A 19,348-nucleotide genomic window follows, 5' to 3' on the forward strand; every position below is an offset into this window, starting at 1 on the left:
CAAAACTTCTGACAGCAGAATGCATGGCAGACCTATGACAAATTCAGGCATGTTGAAGCATAGTGAGGTTTTAGCACTCACGCCATCTCCCACCTCCTTTCAGTACCCATTCACATGCCTGACTGCATGGGTTGCTCTCTACTGGAGCCTGACCAGCCCTGTTAAGCCTTTTTGGCCAAATGCACACACGCATCATAATCGCACGCCATGACCACCAACACTCTGGACTTCGGTCCTGCGAGGACATTCCCACTAACAGTGCATTCAGAGTATAATAGTGGTAAAAGGCACTGTACAAAAGACAAGTACAATGCAATACAAGTACAATACTGCATACCTTGAATTGCACAGGTTTCCTGTTAGGTAATGTATAAACTACTTGTAATGGCAGACTTTCCCTTTATAGTTTTCTCTTTTAAGTGGTGCTGTTAGTGAAATTATTAGCACTGGAAGTGAAGATAGAAGACAGATGGTATATGAGGAGGATCACACAGTCTGTGGGTCATATTTGGACTTTTCCCCACCTATTGACTACCCATGGCCATGCTAGGCGAGTCCCTATAGCGATTCCTATCAAGTACCTTCTCCTCGTTCACAAAACACACACCCCAGGGATATATTTCTGCTAGCCCTGTGCTTTCAAAAGAAGGTTAATGTTATTTCTAAGCAGTCTTCTGGATGGTAGTGGCTTAATTGCAGCTGTAAACCATCTCCTGATAAAATTGAATTGCCATAGCCAAGAGATCCTTCACCCACATGGTACACAATCAATATCAGTTAATTGCACTGAACTCCTGTTTCCTGTTAAAAGCCAACAGTTTCGGCTCTTGCATAGCTATTAGGCATTTGTCAGTCACTGTCATTATATGCCCATGTGCTAACACCATTTCCAGAAGTTGCCGTCGTTTGGCTAGGTAGTGGCTGTGGCAGTGCAACATGTCCATCTATGCCTACAAAAAAGCCAAAATTGTTGTCTTTGCCAAAGCTTGTTTAATGCTTTGGGCATAAAGTGGTATAAGGTGGAGTGGGAATTTGAGTTATATCAGATGAAGGTGATAGGTTGGCTTCTCGCAACACCTCTAATACGTCCCCTTGAGAAGATTACTAACTTTGCTACAAGGACTTGCTTTGAACGCCCTCGCTTCACCGCTACTTGCTCCTATCACCAGCTGGCTGGCTAACTATGCAAAACAGAGTGCAATTCAAATGCATCCTACTAAGGCCTAAATGCATACATGATAAGGCACAGACGTATCTATCCTCTTCTATCAACCCCTGCAAGCCTTCACTCTGCCTCCTCCACCACCCTTGTGCCTTGTGGCATCTTGCCTAGCCTATGTTTCTCTTGCTTACGCTCGCTCAGTCCTCTTTCTCTGCTTACTTGGAACTCCCTCCGCTCTGCAATTCCAATCATGGTCCATATCAATGTATTAAAAAGCAAATATAAAGCCCACCCCCTCGCTTCTGAACTATCCTCTTGACTCATTTCTGCCGGCTTATTACTTACTCTTTGCCTCACTGCTAACCGTACTCTTTCCTATCTTTTCTGACTTCACTATCACTTAATAGATTGGGGTCACAGCTCATCTCAGCTGATAAACTGCCTGACCACTGACGCATCCTTGTCCTAGGTTTGTTCAATGTATTGTTCCTGGTATTTGACCAATATACCCGTTCTCAAACCTGTGCATCATGCCACTCCAACTCTCCCCATTACAAGAGTCTCATTTATTTTATATTTTACCTTTTGTATGCTCCTTTGTGACCAAAAAAGAATGTTTCCCTGTATGTATGCATGCCAAAAAAATAATAATACTGTCCCCTATTTTTTTATATCTGCACATGTAATGAATGAGCTGCAGAAGTGAGTGTTTCAAATGTCTACCATTGATTAGCACCCGGGACGGGGCAGCTAATGAATCAGGTTGCACGGAACGCGGGCTGAAACTGCTAATCTCATCCCATGTTCCAAGCAGCCTGCTGGCTGCTCCCCCCGCACCACCATCTTGCCTGCCAACCTCCCTTCCCTTCTTTGACAATTAAAATTAATCTGCTGCTTAAATTAGCATAGTTGCACATTGTACAAACTGCTTTTAAAAAATTAGTTTTGGGAGACTTTTAGTTGATTTTTACTGAAATCTTGGGAATTTTTTCATATTAAAACTGAAGCGAGGCATTGTTTTTTTTACCTTGTACGCTTCAAGTTGCTTTTAGTTAAGATTTTATCTCAACTGCAGCCTCTATCTTGAAACTACAGCTCCAGCAGTTTTGTAGTCCTTAGGGACTACTTTTTGCTTCAGTAACTAGCCAGTCTGTGCCGGTTTAAAAATAACTGTTTGCTTGTTAGTCACCTTTGACACTTAAAATTAATCTGCTTCTAAAATTCACACTTATCTCAGTGCACTCACACAGCCCAGAGCTGCTTTGATTGATTTGTAGTTCTTACGCACTACATATCCCAGCTTAACCAAGCCTCCAAAGACGTTGGTGGTGCATTAGTAAAAGTCCGGAAAAATGGTCCAGAGAGCAAAACTGAGTTGCTTACAAAAGAGTATCAAATTTTATTTGTCATGATACAGAAAATATTTTAAAAAGTCAATTAATGACACATTACTTTAGAAACTGTCATTATATCACATAACACGACAGCATGGGTAAACATAACACATGGCTAAAATTAGTCCATCATCACAACCACTCATAGTGCAGCATTCAGACCATAAATCATACATAGTGACATTCAACCAACCAACAATAGCTAAAAATGACAAAATTGATTAACAATCGGGAGTGGAATGCACATTCCCCACATCCCGTCTGGTTATTTTAATGTTTAGAAGTTAATTAACATACAACAATAGAAATGATTAAAACAATCTATCACAAGTGTGGATCTGGAAAGACAGATGTTGTATAGATCACATCCCTGGAAAGTAAACTCAACCGGTTTCGGCGTAGAATGTATATTGAACAACGTCTTCATCAGGACATACAAAGCACAAGCTCATATGTTAGCCAAACACATAATTTCTAGCTATTGTTGGTTGGTTGAATGTCACTATGTATGATGTATGGTCTGAATGCTGCACTATGAGTGGTTGTGATGATGGACTAATTTTAGCCATGTGTTATGTTTACCCATGTTGTTGTGTTATGTGAGCTAATGACAGTTTCTAAAGTAATGTGTCATTAATTGACTTTTTTGAATATTTTCTGTATCATGACAAATAAAATGTGTTACTCTTTTGTAAGCAACTCAGTTTTGCTCTCTGGACAATTTTTCGGACTTGTGTTTTACAATAATACTCTGGTGCAGGGTATAGAGTTTTCCTGCCTCTTTTTGTTTTTGTGGTGGTGCATTAGTGCCGGCACATTTGCAAGGCTGGTTATTGCTGGTTTTCGCACAGTGAGCGCTGCACGCCGCCCCATCTCTTTCAACCTCATAGTGTTTTCCAGGTATTGTGCCTATTGTAGCCTCTTGCCCCCATGAATGACATTCACTGAATCATTGGGGGGTCTGTGTTCCATATACATGCCTTCGACCAATCATAATCCAAATGGCTAATCACATCGCAAACATCTGTCCCAACATTACAAAAGAAATGTCAACATGGCTGTCAACAGTAACATGGCTTATCCTGTAGACAAATAGGAATGCCTGCCCACACATAACATTAAGACTTGTGTCTTGACCATCATTACAAAAATGACCGCCCATCACAATACAAATGGCAGATCGTCTAACCCCCATTATACAAGAAATGGCCTTCCAATCTAAATAGAGATAGAGACCTGCCAATCAAAATGCAAAATTCTTCCTGACAGTCACAATGTAAACTGTCGCCTGTCCATCTGAAAAGAATGGGTATAATTTGTGCTGCCATCTTAATCCAGCTGTTTCTTAATTATGCTAAAACCAAAAAAGTGATGGGTGGAAGGTTTCCAATTAATCTGACCCACTGGCACTGCTCTAGGCCCATGGGCACTGCCAAGGGTGGCCAGGGGGGCCACGCCTACCCTTATAAAAATACTGCCCCCCGTCAGACACCCTGCGAAAAAGAAAGCAAGAAAAAAAGATATCCATTTTTTTTTTTGCTTTTTTGCCACAGGCGGGCCGTTGACCGCCTCCCGCGATGTTCTGAAATCAGGGCCAGACGGACCCGGAAATAAACGCAGCCTGAGCCTGGAAGTGTGCATTTCTGCTTTGGCTCGCGCTTCCAGGCTATGTTTATTTCCGGGTTTCCTCCTCAGGCTGCTTGTAGGTTGTGCCGGCCCGTGCGCAGCACATCTGTGTGTACACACACGCTGCCGATATTTTTGGATTGGCAGTGGCACTGCATGCAAAGGAGAACTGGGCTGCGGCGCTGAGAGATTCCAACAGGCAGGCAAGCAAGCACTTGAGAGGAGCTTAGAGGTAAGCAGAGTGTGTCTGAGATTCAGTGTGAAGTGATAAGGTACCACACGTGCAACGTCATTGAGCTAATCGGGCGCCAGCCCTGAGCCCCCCTTTCCTCTGAAATGTGAGCTGAAGGGCACCAGCGGGAAACAGTTCAAGCAATCTGGAGCAGTCATAGACCTCGGCGCATTTTGTTTCTTCCGAGGCAAATCTACAATCTTTTGTCATTCAGCAGCATAGCCTTTCTTATGCAAGATGATGAATTTCCAACTGAAAGACCACCAGTCACCTTTTAAATCTGCGACAGTTAAAGCAAGCAACACAATAAAGCACCCTTTGAAATATTTGTTCATACCCGTCATGTCTAATAGCTTGATTTGCTAAAAAAGTAAAGTTTGCATTTATTTCCTTAGTTGAATGTTCTTAAAACCATACATAACACGCTGGAGGTTTGTGACAAATCTCCAAACCTGAGTGAGTTTACTACACCACCTTTTATTGTGGTCTTAAAGCGCTGAACATAAAGTGGGTAAATAGATAGTTTGCTTTTACATTTTATAGGTTTCCATTCAGGAATTGGAAAATAAAGGTACTCTGATATAATTGTATCTCAATATGCTGTTACAAGGATTTACATGTTGTCATGATGCTTTATTATGCAATTTGCGTATTTTGGAAGTACTTTATTTATTTATTTATTTATTTGTTTATTTATTTATTTATTTATTAAGCTATATAGTGCGCCAAGCCCAGAGGCATCTGGGTGCTTTCTTACAGCAAAGATATGTTGCAGTTACAGTTGTTGCAAAGAGATTGTATACAAGACAGACTTAATGCCTGATATTACCATTACAGGTAGTATGTACAAAATTTCCAGTAGTTACAGTACATGATTGTAAACAGGCGGAGGCAGTGGCGGGTAGGGCGGGTGCGTGGTTAGTGGAGAGGAAGGGTGTGCATTCATTGATTGTTCAGGCTTTGAGTGAAAATGTGTGTTTTGAGTTGTCTGTGGAAAATCCAGAGGGAATCTTGTGCTCTGAGTGGGAGCGACAGAGCGTTCCACAGATTGCTGGCACTCGTGGGGAAGCTGCTACCACCTGCATTTTGGAGCTTGAACCTGGGGATAGCGAGGCGGTGTTGGTAAACTGCTCTAGTCGGTCTAGCCCTTTGTGTCAGGGTGATCTTTTCCTGCAAGTAGGCTCGGGCCATCCTGTGAAGGCATTTGTGAGTTAAGGTGAGTGATTTGAAAATGATATGTTCATGCACTGGCAGCCAGTGATCCGGGTGTCTTGTTGCAGAAATGTGTGATGATCTGGGGATGTTCAAAGTAGCTCTAAGAGCATTGTTTTAGAGGGCCTGTAGCTTCTTGATATTCTGGATCTTGGTGCCAGCTTATAAGGCGGTACAATAGTCGAGGCGGGTAAGGACTAATGCTCTGGTTAGAATCTTCAGACAGCTGTCCGGTGTGAGGAATTGTCTTCAGGTGCTGAGGAGTTTTCAAGTGTCTGTGGTGGCAGAATTAGTGGCATTAACGTGTTTATTGAGTGTGAGTGAGAAGTCTAGGTAATAACCAAGTGTTTTCACTTCATTAGTCACTTTGATGGTGTTGTCTTCAATGTTGAAGGAGCTGAATGCCTTACTTAGTTTGGCAAGCCTGTGTTGAGAGACAATGAGCAGCAACTCAGAATTGTCATCGTTTAGGCATAGCCTGTGATGAGCCATCCAGGCTTGAATGGTGAGGTATAGAGCATTAAGAGTGGCTGTGCAGGCATCATGGTCCCCATATATTGGGATGAGGATCAGGGTGTCATCTGCGTAGTTAGTGCAGATGACACCCAGATCAGCCAGGCGGTCAAAAAGAGGCTTTGTAAATATGGTGTACAAAGTGGGAGATACACACGAGCCCTGGGGTACTCCACATGTGGCTATGGATGGTGTTGCTTCTGCTTTGGGGAGAAGAATTTCATGGTTCTGTCACTGAGAAAGGATTTTATCCATAGAGTGGCATTTGTGGAGCACTGCGCTGCTGATGTCAGGTGTTTGCACATATTCTGGTCACCAGATTGAATGCAGCTGAGAGATCTAGGAGAAGAAGCAAGGCTAGTTTTTCTTTGTCCCTCAGGTCATCCATTTGGACTTTAAGGTCCAGTAGTGCTTTTTCCGTCCCATGACACTGAGAAATGACACTGTTGTTATTGGGCGATAATTAGTGGGGATGTTGGGGTCAAGGGTGTTTCTTTTTAGTAGGGGTAGTACCCAGGCGTTTTTTTAGATCTTAGGGGACGCAGTTGTTTTTGAACGAGGCATTCATAAGTTTAGTGATGAAGGGGGTATGTTGGGGTGTGCCGTGGGTGGACACTTGAAGGTTTGAAGGTTTTAGGCTGAGGATGTTTTGGAGTACTTCATAATTGGTGACCTTTGTGAATTCGAATTGGGGGAGTTTCTTGCAGTCGGTGGTGTTCTCATGGAAGGTCGATGGTTCGCTAAGTTTAGCTAGGCTATTCTTTTTTTCTTCGATTATGGATTGGAGCTGATTAATTTTGTTTTCGAGAGCGTTTTGGATGTTCTCACACCAGTTAGCATCTTTGTTGCAGCTATCCACTGGTGGAATCAGGGTTTCTAGTTCTCTGAGAATTAGAAATAATTCCTTAGAGTTTGAGGTAGCTTTGGATATTCTGTCATTGTAAAGTTTACTTTTAGTAAGGAGTACTTGTTGTTTGTATTCCCTGGAGGCATTGTCAAATGCGGTTTTGTTGGCTGTTGTGGGCGATTGTCCCCAGAGTGCTTCAGCCCTTCTTTTGGTCTTTGAATAAGACAGCATAATTGTAGGCCTCGACTCCCAAAACATTATTATTTCTTCCAAGTAACGAAGGTGGTTGCGCCTAAATTGGAGAGTAGGTTAAAATCCCTGCTTCGCTGTTCAGCATAAGCGTGTGATCCTGGGCAAATAGTGCAATCTCCCCCTGCCTTCAACTGCAAAAATGGGAGTGCTTATCAGTGATTATGTTTCGCCCTTACAGTAGGACTGTTTTAATAAATGTAGGGACAAATTGGTGTACCTTGGTGCTTCTCTGCTAGTGGCTCCAATACTGACACATATCTTTGCATGATTTCTGCACTGGCCCTCCCCCAGTCTCCAATCACTTGATTTGACAGGCAGACAGTCTCACCGTCCAGTCAGTGCACCAGATTTTCTAGTATATCGGACTAACTGTGGTTGAACCAACATTACATATTCTCCCCTGATGCTCCCAGCCACTGAAGTTGCTTGTGCAGTCCAGAGTACTACCCCACACTCTGCAATGTCCTGTTTTCCTATGATATTGAATCTTTCATTGCACACCATCTGCCATTTTCACACTTACTAGGAGCTTCAGAATCTGCAAGTAATACGGTAGATAGCTAATGCAGTAGCAGAGGGATCAGGCTAAGATTGCTTTGTTACAAAATTGATGTTTGCAGATCTTAAAAGATATGGCTCTGTACAGTGAACGTTTAGATAGTTTGGGCCTCATTACACGGAAGGCGGTGATCCAGGGTGCTATTAGCACCCTGGACCATGCCGGTAAATTACCGGCACCGCCTTGGCGGAAAGGGGATTTACCGCCCCATTCCAAGGTCGGTGGGGCGGTAAATCCCCCTTCCGCCATTGCCCTTCCCCATTCCCATTTCTGCCCCATAGGGCTCTATGGGAATGGGGAAGGCGCTAATTACGGCACCGCAATTTTGCGGTGCCGTAATTAGCCCTGAGGTCCCTTAGCGGGTTGGTTTTTAACGCCTGCAAAAAGCAGGCGTTAGAGCACCAACCCGCAAAGGGACCTCGTAGTACGGCAGTAAGGGTTAACGGTCACCGTTGCCTTTAACGGTGACCGTTAACCCTTACCGCCGTCCGTGTAATGAGGCCCTTTGTCAGCTGTGTGGAGCACTGGTTATGTGTGTTTCAGCTAGCTAAGGTACTTGTTTTTGCCATCAGATCACCAGAGGCTCAAAGACCAAAGGAGGGATGGACCAAAGGTTCACCTGCAAGGGAGCCAAGGACCAGAACAGAGTTCACCAGAGCAGCCAAGGACCAGAGGGGCAACTGACAAGAGAGGTTCACTTTTACCTTAGATTTACTTCATTCGTTTTTTAATTTTTGCTGTAAGCTGAAACTATTGAACTGGAGTACAATTAGGAAGGACAGGACTAGTGAGGAAGGACACTAAGGGCGTTTTATTTACCAGCCCACCGACTGCCCATGGCCATGCTAATTCCTATGGCCAATCCCACCCACTACCTGAAGAGTATGAGTATTGCTAAGAAAGTCTAACCTTTGAACTGCCTGGGTTGTTTTATGCACACTTGCAGGTGGTGACTTTACTTGGGTTTTGTTCTCAGTGAAACTGAAAATATTAAAGGTAAGATGTGTTGCTCAAACTTACAAGTACATACTAAAAACTAAATTGGTGATAGCAGAAGAAATGCCATTTCAGAAACTGAAAATAAGCCTATTGGTAGACCGTCATCTTAACATCAACCTGATTTCCCTGAGATTCTTTTGTGGGAACCAATGCGTAAAATGTACCACTGGGTGCATTCCCATCACAAATGCAGTCCAATGGCAAGATACATCTAGTATTCTATCCCTACATAAGTCAAACCCTGCTGAGTGCACCGTATTCGATAGACATGTTGGCAATTAAAAACTTGTGAGTGAGGATTTAGAGGATTCTCTGGCTATGATATATGATTTTTTATTTGTATCGTGCTCATACACAATTGTTTCAGAGCGCGACGAGGCAAGGGAGGGGAACAAGGGATGACAAAACAACGATTTTACTAGGCCTAGTGACATTGAGAACACGCAAGTGCAGGAGGGAGGGAAGGGGGAAAGTGTAAGGGAGAGGGGAAAAGTGGAAAGTGCTGAGCAAGGGGTACAACAATACAGAAGGATGTGCAGCCAGTAAGGTGGCAAGTGCAGATAAGGGATGTGTGGTAGGTGCAGGTAAGGGGACTGTAGGGTAACAGATACAGACCCAAGTGCAGGTGTTGCCAGGGGCAGTGCAGATAAGGGGCTGGGTGGGCACGGACCTGGGCCCGAAAGCAGTGGGAAAACCAGGTACATTGTGCCAAAGCAGAGAGATCAGATGGGGAGAGGGGAAGCAAAGGTAGGAGCAAAGAGGACGGTCTTGAGGTGCTTCCGGAACCGGAGATGGTTCTCCCCAAGTTTCAGAGTGGCAGAGAGGCTATTCCAGAGGGATGCCCTTGCTGAGGAAAAAGATCTGCCACCAACTTGTTGCTTGGAGAAGCAACAGACCCTGAGGGAATTGGAGGTGGAGGTGAAGGAGCAAAGACCTCGAGTGGGAAGGTATTATGTATTTGATTTGGTGTGCCACCCCAAGATTTCCTGTGGCCTCATCAAGCCACCCATATAAAACATTTGTTGGGCGCCACTGTCTGGGCCACCTTCCACACTACTGTTTTTTAGCCCATCTGTGCCATTGCAAAAGGGGTGAAGCCTTTCTATAAATGTACACATAACGCGTCTCTTGCACTTGCACACTCTCCTGACAACTTCAGCACCCCTCCACATGCCTGACCTACACGGGTATCTTACTGGAGCTTGGCCAGTTGACCTAACATCCTTTCTTGGTCAAATGCACACATGCATTCTAATCCTTCTGGCAATTTTCCCATTCCTTGGACTTCGGTCCCCCCAGGGCGTTCCCACCACAAGAGTGCTGAAGCCATACTAATGGGATAAATGCGCTATGTAAATGACAAACTGCTACTACTAATCTGGCACCTATTATATGTATTGTTTACATCCAAATAAAATGAAATGTAGCAAGAGCTGTTGCAAGTGGCCGAGGTGAAGGAGGAACCAATCATTAACACACAGAGTGAGGCGCCCGATGATTGCAACAGGACCTTGTGTTTCCTTGAGCGGCTGTCATGTAAAGATGGAGTTGTCAGATTAACCCACAGTCTCTGCAGAGGTGGGAGGGGAACGGGGGATTGGTTGCTCTTGGCCAAATCCTCTGCGATTACTCAATGAGGTTAAAACTAGACCACAGATCAGGGCGTCAGTACCAGTCCGCCATGAAGACTGGGCAGCTCGGATAAGGAAGACTGAGGATCAAGGGCAGGAGTGACGTGCCCACCCAGCTCCCAGCGCTGCTCTCATGTGATCCCATTGGTTTTATTTTGTTTCTCTCTTTTTTCATTGTTATTGTATTTGCTATTACTGAACATATGCTCCCAATATGCTCCCTTTCGCCGTATATCGATGCCTTACTAAGGGATCCAAACTGGGGCTGATGGATATATGCACCAGAAAGGGAAAGACGCAATGTGGGCAATTTAGTGGGTTATGTTATGATAGGTTATTTATAACGCGCTTAATATCCAGAGGTTTCTATGTGCGGACCCGGGGATCGGACCTGTGTTGCTCCATGTCATCTTGCTTCCAAGGCGAGCATGTTGCCCCTGAGCTATCCTCCCAAGCACGCCATGCAAATTTATTGGAGCCATCGCACATGGTGCAAATAAAAGGCCTACTGTATGAGAGTGTTCTGTGGAAGTTGCCCCCTGCCACAGACCTTCAGAAAGGCAGGGTATTTTCAGCTCATTAGGAGCGTATACACACATAAACAGACATGTGGGCACACCTCACCAGCAGTGCGCATTTTCAGGGCCCATTTAGTTTCAGCATTGCCTGCACGTGAACGCCTACATGCCAGTTCCACGTACTCTGACACTTATAACTTCGGGAACTGTGGCACCAATGGGGGTCCGCTGTAGTGATTGCCAGCAATGCTGTGTTTCATTGCTTAAGTTCCCACATACCTCTATTGTCCCACTCGTTCCGCACCAACAACCAGAAGAAGTCCCCCCTACACCAGCCAGAGGTGTTGCTGGGGGTGGGGCCAGTGCCGTCTTTATGGGAGAGCAAAAGGGGCACCTGCCCCGGGCCCCCACCTTGGAGGGGGGCCCCACAAGGGTGGCTGACTTAAAGAAGCCAGTTCCCATTGTTTACCAAACTTACTTAAAAAGCTCATGTGCGGATATTTTATGATGTGCTGCTGAGGCTCTAAATCTTTGGACTCTCTGTTGTTGAGAAGTACATTCTGCTTTGATCAATTCATCCTTTAATGATTTCTGTGTTCACTGTGATATTCCTTGTTTGTTTGCACATTGCAACAGAACTCCTCTAGCTTTCCCAGCTTTCTGGGGGAGTATCTTGATAATTTACAATAGCCAACGTTGAAATGCATATTGGTGCATTTGAGTGCTTTGATGGTTAAGAAGCTAGCTCAGTATGTTAAGCACTCATTGCAGAAATCTGTGTTCATATGCAAGATGGAAATACAAAATGTATGCATGGTGGACTCAGCCTTTCTTATGCCTCAAGTTGACAAACCTCCATGTATATGTACTTGGTTTTGTAGCACAGCATGTGCTATTAACAGTAACACAACTGCCCAGACAGTGGTTGCTATAAAAACGAACATAGCTTCAATATGGTGATGGTCTAGATATTGGTTTGTTCACATGGGGACTTGCAAAACCTAGCCAGTGACCTCCAATGATGAGCATAAGGTGATAGTCTGAGAGGTGATTAGGTATCCAAATTCAAGACTGTGGAACCAAAGAGTGAATTCATGTATCGTGGCTTTGACAACAGGCAATACAGTGATCCTGGACAAATCATCTAATAACAGTGGCATTCCTGTGTTATCTTCTGTGAAAAGGTTTGATTTCTCACATGTTGGTGGCATTATTTAGCCCATTGCTGGATTGAGTAGAAGGGGTTCTACACAGAAGAGAGCGGATCAGATATCACAGGCCTCCAGCAAACATACTTTAACGTCTGCTCATTTGTCTCAGAGGTTTTTCAGGCACGTTTGTAAAAACAATTTTACATGCCTGGGTTGTGGACCTATCTGCAGCTTTAAAATACAAAAGAGAAAGCCATATGAAAGATTTTAAGATAACATCATTTGGTATGCTGATACTTCTATGCTTCGATTAATGGTGTAGGCAGTGATGGTAGAATCATTCCCATTTAGCAAAATACGCTTCTATAACATTTTGTTTTTAAAAATTGTCATAGTTTGTTATGTGATTTTTCTACTTTCCAAGTCAGTTCTATAACATGGGATTATTTTAGTTCATGGTAAGTGCTAGAAAAGAAAGTGGTAAAGTAGAGAAATTGCAAGATGAGCACAAAACTCAGCTCCACCTCTTAACCAATGTGTGATCCTGGGCATCTCATTTAATATTGTATTGCCTAACCTGTCAAAATTGCCAGTCCTTAAACCTTTCAAAATTGTTGCCCTTCAAAGTGATTTCTTTCTCAGGGTATGATCTTCAAAAAAGCCCCGCTCATCATTTCACTAGCTATAGAGTTGCTTCCGCTATAATAATGGTGAGAATTAATATAATTCACACCACAGTTATTTGTTTCTTTTCTCTCTGATGGTAACATTACTTAAAACCATGTGCCTCTTCGAATCTCAATCAGTCTGGGTACGGGCACCTTCCTGGTAGCTTAATCTTCACCCAGTCTCTATGCTATGGTACGTGTAGCTTTCTCCTTGCTTCCCATTGGTCTCTTGTATCCATGCTTGAGCATGATTGCATTCTGAGAGGCAGCTAATCTGAGGCGTCTGTCTATTCTAGATTATGTGCACCTTTTTCATACGATCTGTAGCCTGCATGTATACTATGGTCGGAATACCTTTCTTGTTGCTAATATTGATGAAAAGTGCCCTACACCTAGGCTAGAACACAAGTATCCTCATCATAGACTTCTAATGTTAGCCTTGAAATGCTCTGGTTCATCATTTTGATTAAAGCATTAGGGTAAGGGAACTGGCAGGGAGTACCCCTGCCTATTTTGATTGCTGCAAGGAGACACATCAAGCTATGTCTTGTAATCCTGACGAGGGGTGCGTGCACAGATATTCTGGAATCCTTTATTTCTTTGTTTGGTGGAGGTAGTCCCAAAGCTGTCTGTGCCCCGGCCCCCAAAGTGATTAAGATGGCCCTGGGTGGGGCGGCTTTGGCCCAGGTATAGAATCTAAGGGGCTACAACTAAAAGGCTAGCTAGCCCTGAGTCGTGACAGTCCCGACATTAGCGTAGCACAGGATCTTTTAAAAACCTAGCATCACCCCTGCGCGCCCAGCCTGCGCTACTGTTGTTCCATGAGCGCACTGCCTCGATGAGTTTCAGCACCGCGGGGAAGGACGGAGCAATTGCAACTCGCTGACAGCTGAGGTCTCAATTTCCAAGGAGATTTATCTTAAAACCTGTGCAGAGTCATGTGTGTATGTCCTGCCCGGGGCCATGAGTCACGCGGGGCTTGTGGTGTCGAGGGACTCCGAGGTCCCGTGTCTAAAACCTCTCCAGCAACACCCCCGACCCCCCACTTTCATCCATCTTCGGTGTTCTCTGCAGCCCAGGCCAGTCTATCACTCACTATTTGGGAGGTAGAGTATTTGTTAAGAAACATGCTTTCTCCCAGTAGTTCGGCTTGACTTTCGGCTTGACTTTCGCCTTTATATAATAACATCACTACAATGCAAGTCATTTGGCTCGTGCAATTTGCCTGCGTTTTCCCTCTGGGAGAAATGACACACACCCAGCCCCGCCAACCTCATTAAGGACAGTTGTAGCATTCACAGTTCAAAAGCCATGCGCGGACATTGTTCCTGGTGGCAGTAAGTACCGTGAGCACCGTATTTTACAGTCAATGAGGTATTCCCAATTATCCGCCTCAGCGGCAGTAATGCCTGGGGCCCGGAGCACACGTACCCTTCAGCGGATCAGTCACGCTGCTCTAACCCGCTTAGCAAAGCATCCAGGGTCCCGGAATCAAGCCTGTGAATCGCTCTCTCCGCAGGCTAAAACCCCGGCTCATTCGGATTACGCCCGCTCGGAGGTAATCTAGCGCTCAGAATGAATGGCAGGGGTGCCCAGAGACGGCGGTGTTGGAGACTCGTTGTCCCAGGGACATGCTACCCATGCCCTCCCACTCAAGAAAGTGTAGTGGAGTTGCACTTACCCACGGATCGCCTGCTGCTCTGCCTCGGGCTGGAGTCAGCTCGCTCTCTGGTCTGGGGCTTCTGCTCGGGGGTGTCACCGCTGGAGCGCCTCGAAGCCGGCCTGCCGTGCTCCGCAGTAACCCGCCTGATGAGCTCCAGGAGAATGCGCTTGTCGGCGTGTAGCTCCTCGTCCCTCGATGGGGCGCCCAGCGCCTTGGGAGGGGGCAGCAGCAGCAGTAGAATGATGGCCAGCAGGAAAGGCCATTTCCTTGGCCCCTGCATACCTCTCCCCGGCAGCCTGTGGAAGAAGGGATAGGGCAGCGATTACTCTGCAGCTAGCTGGTGAGGGCCATGCCAGCCCAAAGCACGCTCCTCATTCTTGGGGACCAGGAGAGCCCCGGGACCTGAAACGTTTCTGAACCAAGTAAGGGCCGGGGGACACGCGCTTTGCCGAGTTGGCTTCCCGGGAGAAAAGGGAGGCACTGATTGGCCAGGACCAAGTGCGCTGATGAGAGATTCCTAAACCAGGACACCCGCTCTCCTCTGCTCAGAGTCCATCCTAAAGGGAGCGTCCGGGCCGGGACACATTTTATGAAAGGCTGCAGTTACATGGCAGGGACTGGCTGCGCCTGATTGACTGCCAGTACTCTCCACCCACTGGAGGGCCGCTTCTGAGCCTCCCACCCCGCGCAGCCCGGAGCCCCGCAGGGCACTCGGAGCTCGGGATTACTGGAGGTATTACCAGGGCGGCCGAGATAACACGCCGGGCTTTGTCTGGGATTTACTCACAGTGGTCGCCTATTGTCAGCCTTGCAGGAGCTGTTATTGAGACCAAGGAGATTTCGGATCACACAGATAGCGGCAAATCAAGACCACCCCCGCCCGCCGACCCAAACTCTGCTTTGAGTTTACAATGTACACTTTTCAAGTGTCAGTCAGCCACATTTCACGGGATACAGGAAGTTTGCAGTAAGGACCTACTTATTGACAATTATAAAACTATGTTTAAAAAAACATTCCTATAATTGCTACCACAAGTGGATTACTCATAGATTATGAAGACAGGTTGCACACTCCGCTTGCATGCATTGAAAAACAGCTCCCTCCCTTGCCTTCCCTTCCCTCCGTTCTCTTTCTTTCTTTCTTTCTTTCTTTCTTTCTTTCTTTCTTTCTTTCTTTCTTTCTTTCTTTCTTTCTTTCTTTCTTTCTTTCTTTCTTTCTTTCTTTCTTCCTTCCTCTCTCCCTACCCTCCTTCCCCATCTACCTTCGACCTCCCTCCCTCCCTCCCTCCCTCCCTCCCTTCCTTCCTTCCTTCCTTCCTTCCTTCCTTCCTTCCTTCCTTCCTTCCTTCTTTCCTTCCTTCCTTCCTTCCTTCCTTCCTTCCTTCCTTCCTTCCTTCCTTCCTTCCCCATCGACCATCATCCACCCCCTCCCTCCCCCTCTCTCCCTCCCTCCCTCTCTTCTCTCCTTCCTTCCTTGCTTCCTCCCTCAGTCCCTTCCTTCCTACCAAAAACTTCCCTCCCTCCCTCCCTCCCTCCCTCCCTCCCTCCCTCCCTCCCTCCCTCCCTCCCTCCCTCCTTCCTTCCTTCCTTCCTTCCTTCCTTCCTTCCTTCCTTCCTTCCTTCCTTCCTTCCTTCCTTCCTTCCTTCCTTCCTTCCTTCCTTCCTTCCTTCCTTCCTTCCTTCCTTCCTTCCTTCCTTCCTTCCTTCCTTCCTTCCTTCCTTCCTTTCCTTCCTTTCCTTCCCGTCAATCCCAACGGTCCTCCTTATTTTCCTCCCCCTCCCCACAGTTCCCCATCTCACCCCCTCTAATACCCCATCTATCTAATCTATTCCACCCCCGCAGCAGACTTTCCCACCTAAAGCGAGCGTGATGAGGAACGTACCTCAGCTTTCGGAAAAACCAAGGAGCAACTTTTCCGCCCCCTGTACTTTCTGCGGCGGGTCGTCTCCCTGCAGATGCAGCAGGTGCGCGGTCCCCCGTTCACTGGATGCGCTGCTGCTCGGGACTTGTTCCTCCAATTCGTGCACTGAGCTTCGTCGTCCACGCACCTGCCGTATATATATGTTCACTTAGAGCAACTCGAGTTTAATACTATCGACTTTAGGTGGGTGGCAAGCACCGAAGACATCCTCGGTAATTCATTCTTCGACTCACCGAGCCTCTCGCTGGCAACCCTTCTCCCCTCCTCCCTCCCTCCCGGTGGACAGCAATTGAGAACCCTCAATTAGAGAGGCTCGGTTCTATTTGTGAAATTAGATTTCCCTGCGGATCAGAACCGCACTGGTAATACAATGACAGGCTCAACAAGGGATAGACCCGGGGAGGGCAATAGAACTCCCCTGCCACGCCGCTAATGCCGCCATGTCAGCCATTAAAGCGATCAGAAGACATATACTGTCAATAGCGGAGCTAAGCAGGCAGGCAAAGCGCCGGACACTCGACGTGGTACGGGGGAAACGGGCATTCATTTTAGGTAAGGGCGGATGGAAGTCGTCAGTGCCTGTAATTTCAACAATTTGTGAAGGAAACGGGGGCGAACAGTTGTCATGTCCAGGAGGAGAGTGGCGGTGCACAGAGTAATCACTCGGCAGGGCTTGATTGGCGATGTCACGGCGACCAGTTGAGATTCCATAAATTGGGCTGCCGGAGGGGATCTGGGCTCAAGCGGCTGATACGCACCCCGAGAGACTGCCAAGAACCAATGCACCTCCCGAACTGACATCAGTGTGCACTGGGGGACGCCCCTGACCCTGTCCACTTTGATGAACTAGGAAGTTTGATGTGCAGAAATATTTGAAACTGACTGTGTTATGGACAACAGTTTGGCTAACCAATACAAAAGCAAGAGAAACTCATTTAAGCAAATTTAAAAGTATTTCTTTTTAATTCCTCACGTTTTACACTTTTTTAGGAAATACACCTTATTTATCAAGTTGATTGACAAACAAATACATTTACACAACATTATAGATGGTTCATATGAACAGCAGTTTTCATAAATAAAACGAAAATATGTACATTTCATACACATTACCAAAACATGCATTTTTCTCATTCGAATCTGAAACAATATGCATGTTGCCACAGCCAAAATACGTTTTTTTTTCTTGTATTAAGGCTCTGTGATGTTGGGTTGTGGTGTTACCCAACAGTATCCATTTTATCCACATCGTAGAGGTACGAGGCAGAGTTGGCCTGTCATGATTTTAACCTAGGGTCATAAGGCCAAACAATGGCCCGATTCATAGAATCCAGCGCAGAAAAGGCGCAAGCACCGTGCACCGAGAAGGAGCGTGCTGAAGCCGTGGTGCAAAGAAATAATTGCGCGGCATGCGTATTCATGGATTTCCCGAGGTATCACTAGCCGTGGCGCAAGGAATATCAAGCAGCGCCAGTAACACCCCCAACATGTCCCCACGTGTGGTAAAAAGCACGTAAAATGCCAAACACGGTGCAAGCCCCCGCACCATTCCTGGACCAGCATACAGCACCCACCAACCAAATCGCGTGAGAACTCGGTGCAGCGGGGTACGCGCTGAGTTTCCATGCGATTGTCTGGGCTGCAGACAGGGTACGCGCTGAGTTTCCATGCGATTTGGCTGGGTTGCGGATGGGGTATGTGCTGAGTTCCCACGTCATTTTCTGCGGTGCTGACGGGTTACGCACTGAGTTTCCACGCAATTTGGCAGGGGTGCGGATGGAGTACCTGCTGAGTTTCCACGTGATTTGGCTGGTGTGCAGATGGGGTATGGACTGAGTTTCCTTGCGATTTGGCTGGGGTGCGGACGGGGTATGCACTGAGTTTCCACGCAATTTGGCTGGTGTGCGGACGGGGTACGCACTGAGTTTTCATGCAATTTGGCTGGGGTGTGTATGTGGTACGTGCTGAGTTTCCACGCGATTTGGCTGGGGTGCGTACAGGGTACATGCTGAGTATCCACACGATTTGGCTAGGGTGCGGATGGGGTCATTGTGCAAAAACTCAGCATGTACCCCGTCCGCACACCAGCCAAATTACATGGAAACTCAGTGCGTTCCCCGTACGAACATCAGCCAAATCGCATGGAAACTCAGCGCATACCTCGTACGCACCCCAGCCAAATCACGTGGAAACTCACTGCATACCCCGTATGCACCCTATTCGCTCCAAAGCAACACGCACACCCACACAGGATGCAGACCCCTCCTGACAGGACACCCACCCCAGCCCCCATCACAAGTCCCACAACCCTGCAGGCAGCCCCCACTACATGAGACACCCCCAGCCCCTATCACCCCAGCCCGCAGGCAGCCCACAACACGTGTGACACCACAGCCCCCATCACCTGAGCCCGCAGACATCCCCGCCACATGGGACACCCCAGCCCCATCACCCCAGCCTGCAGGCAGCCCACAACACCCGTGACACCCCAGCCCCATCACCACAGCCCTCAGGCATGCCCCGCCACATGGGACACCCCAACCCCCATTACCCTAGCCTGCAGGCAGCCCACAACAGCTGTGACACCCCAGCCCAATCACCACAGCCCGCAGTCATCCCCGCCACATGGTACACCGCAGCCCCCATCACCTGAGCCCGCAGGCATCCCCCCACATGGGACACCACCAGCCCCATCACCCGAGGCCGCAGGCAGCCCCGGGCCACATAGGACACCCCAGACCCATCACCCGAGGCCGCAGGCAGCCCCCGCCACATGGGACGCCCAGTCCCCATCACCCAAGGCCTTAGGCAGCCCCCGCCACATGGGACACCCAAGCACCCATCACCCATCCCGCGGACCAGCAGGCAGCCCCCACTACATTGGACACCCCAATCTCCATAACATGAACCCGCAGGCAGCCCCTGCTACATGGGACAACCCAGCCCCCATCACCCCAGCCTGCATGCAGCCCACAACACCTGTGACACCCCAGCCCCCA

General features: G+C 47.2%; 1 protein-coding gene across 3 annotated transcripts in view; it reads right to left on the minus strand.

Annotated features, from left to right (window-relative positions):
* ALKAL1 (ALK and LTK ligand 1) overlaps window positions 1–16,489 on the minus strand; it is a 475,589-nt gene extending 459,100 nt beyond the window's left edge. The window contains exons 1-2 of one of the 3 annotated variants that reach the window (XM_069621039.1): window positions 16,311–16,489; window positions 14,446–14,723 (exon numbers count right to left, since the gene is read on the minus strand). In XM_069621039.1, coding sequence (XP_069477140.1) covers window positions 14,446–14,707 — 262 coding nt within the window. In that variant the 5' untranslated portion in view covers window positions 14,708–14,723; window positions 16,311–16,489. Of the gene's footprint in view, window positions 1–14,445; window positions 15,129–16,310 lie in introns of those variants that run through there. The other 2 variants (XM_069621040.1, XM_069621038.1) reach the window with 2 other exon arrangements.
* Between the last annotated feature and the right edge of the window lie 2,859 nt (window positions 16,490–19,348).

Source organism: Ambystoma mexicanum, chromosome 5q (assembly GCF_040938575.1).
Source record: "Ambystoma mexicanum isolate Mex_15411 chromosome 5q, UKY_AmexF1_1, whole genome shotgun sequence".
NCBI lineage: Eukaryota > Metazoa > Chordata > Amphibia > Caudata > Ambystomatidae > Ambystoma > Ambystoma mexicanum.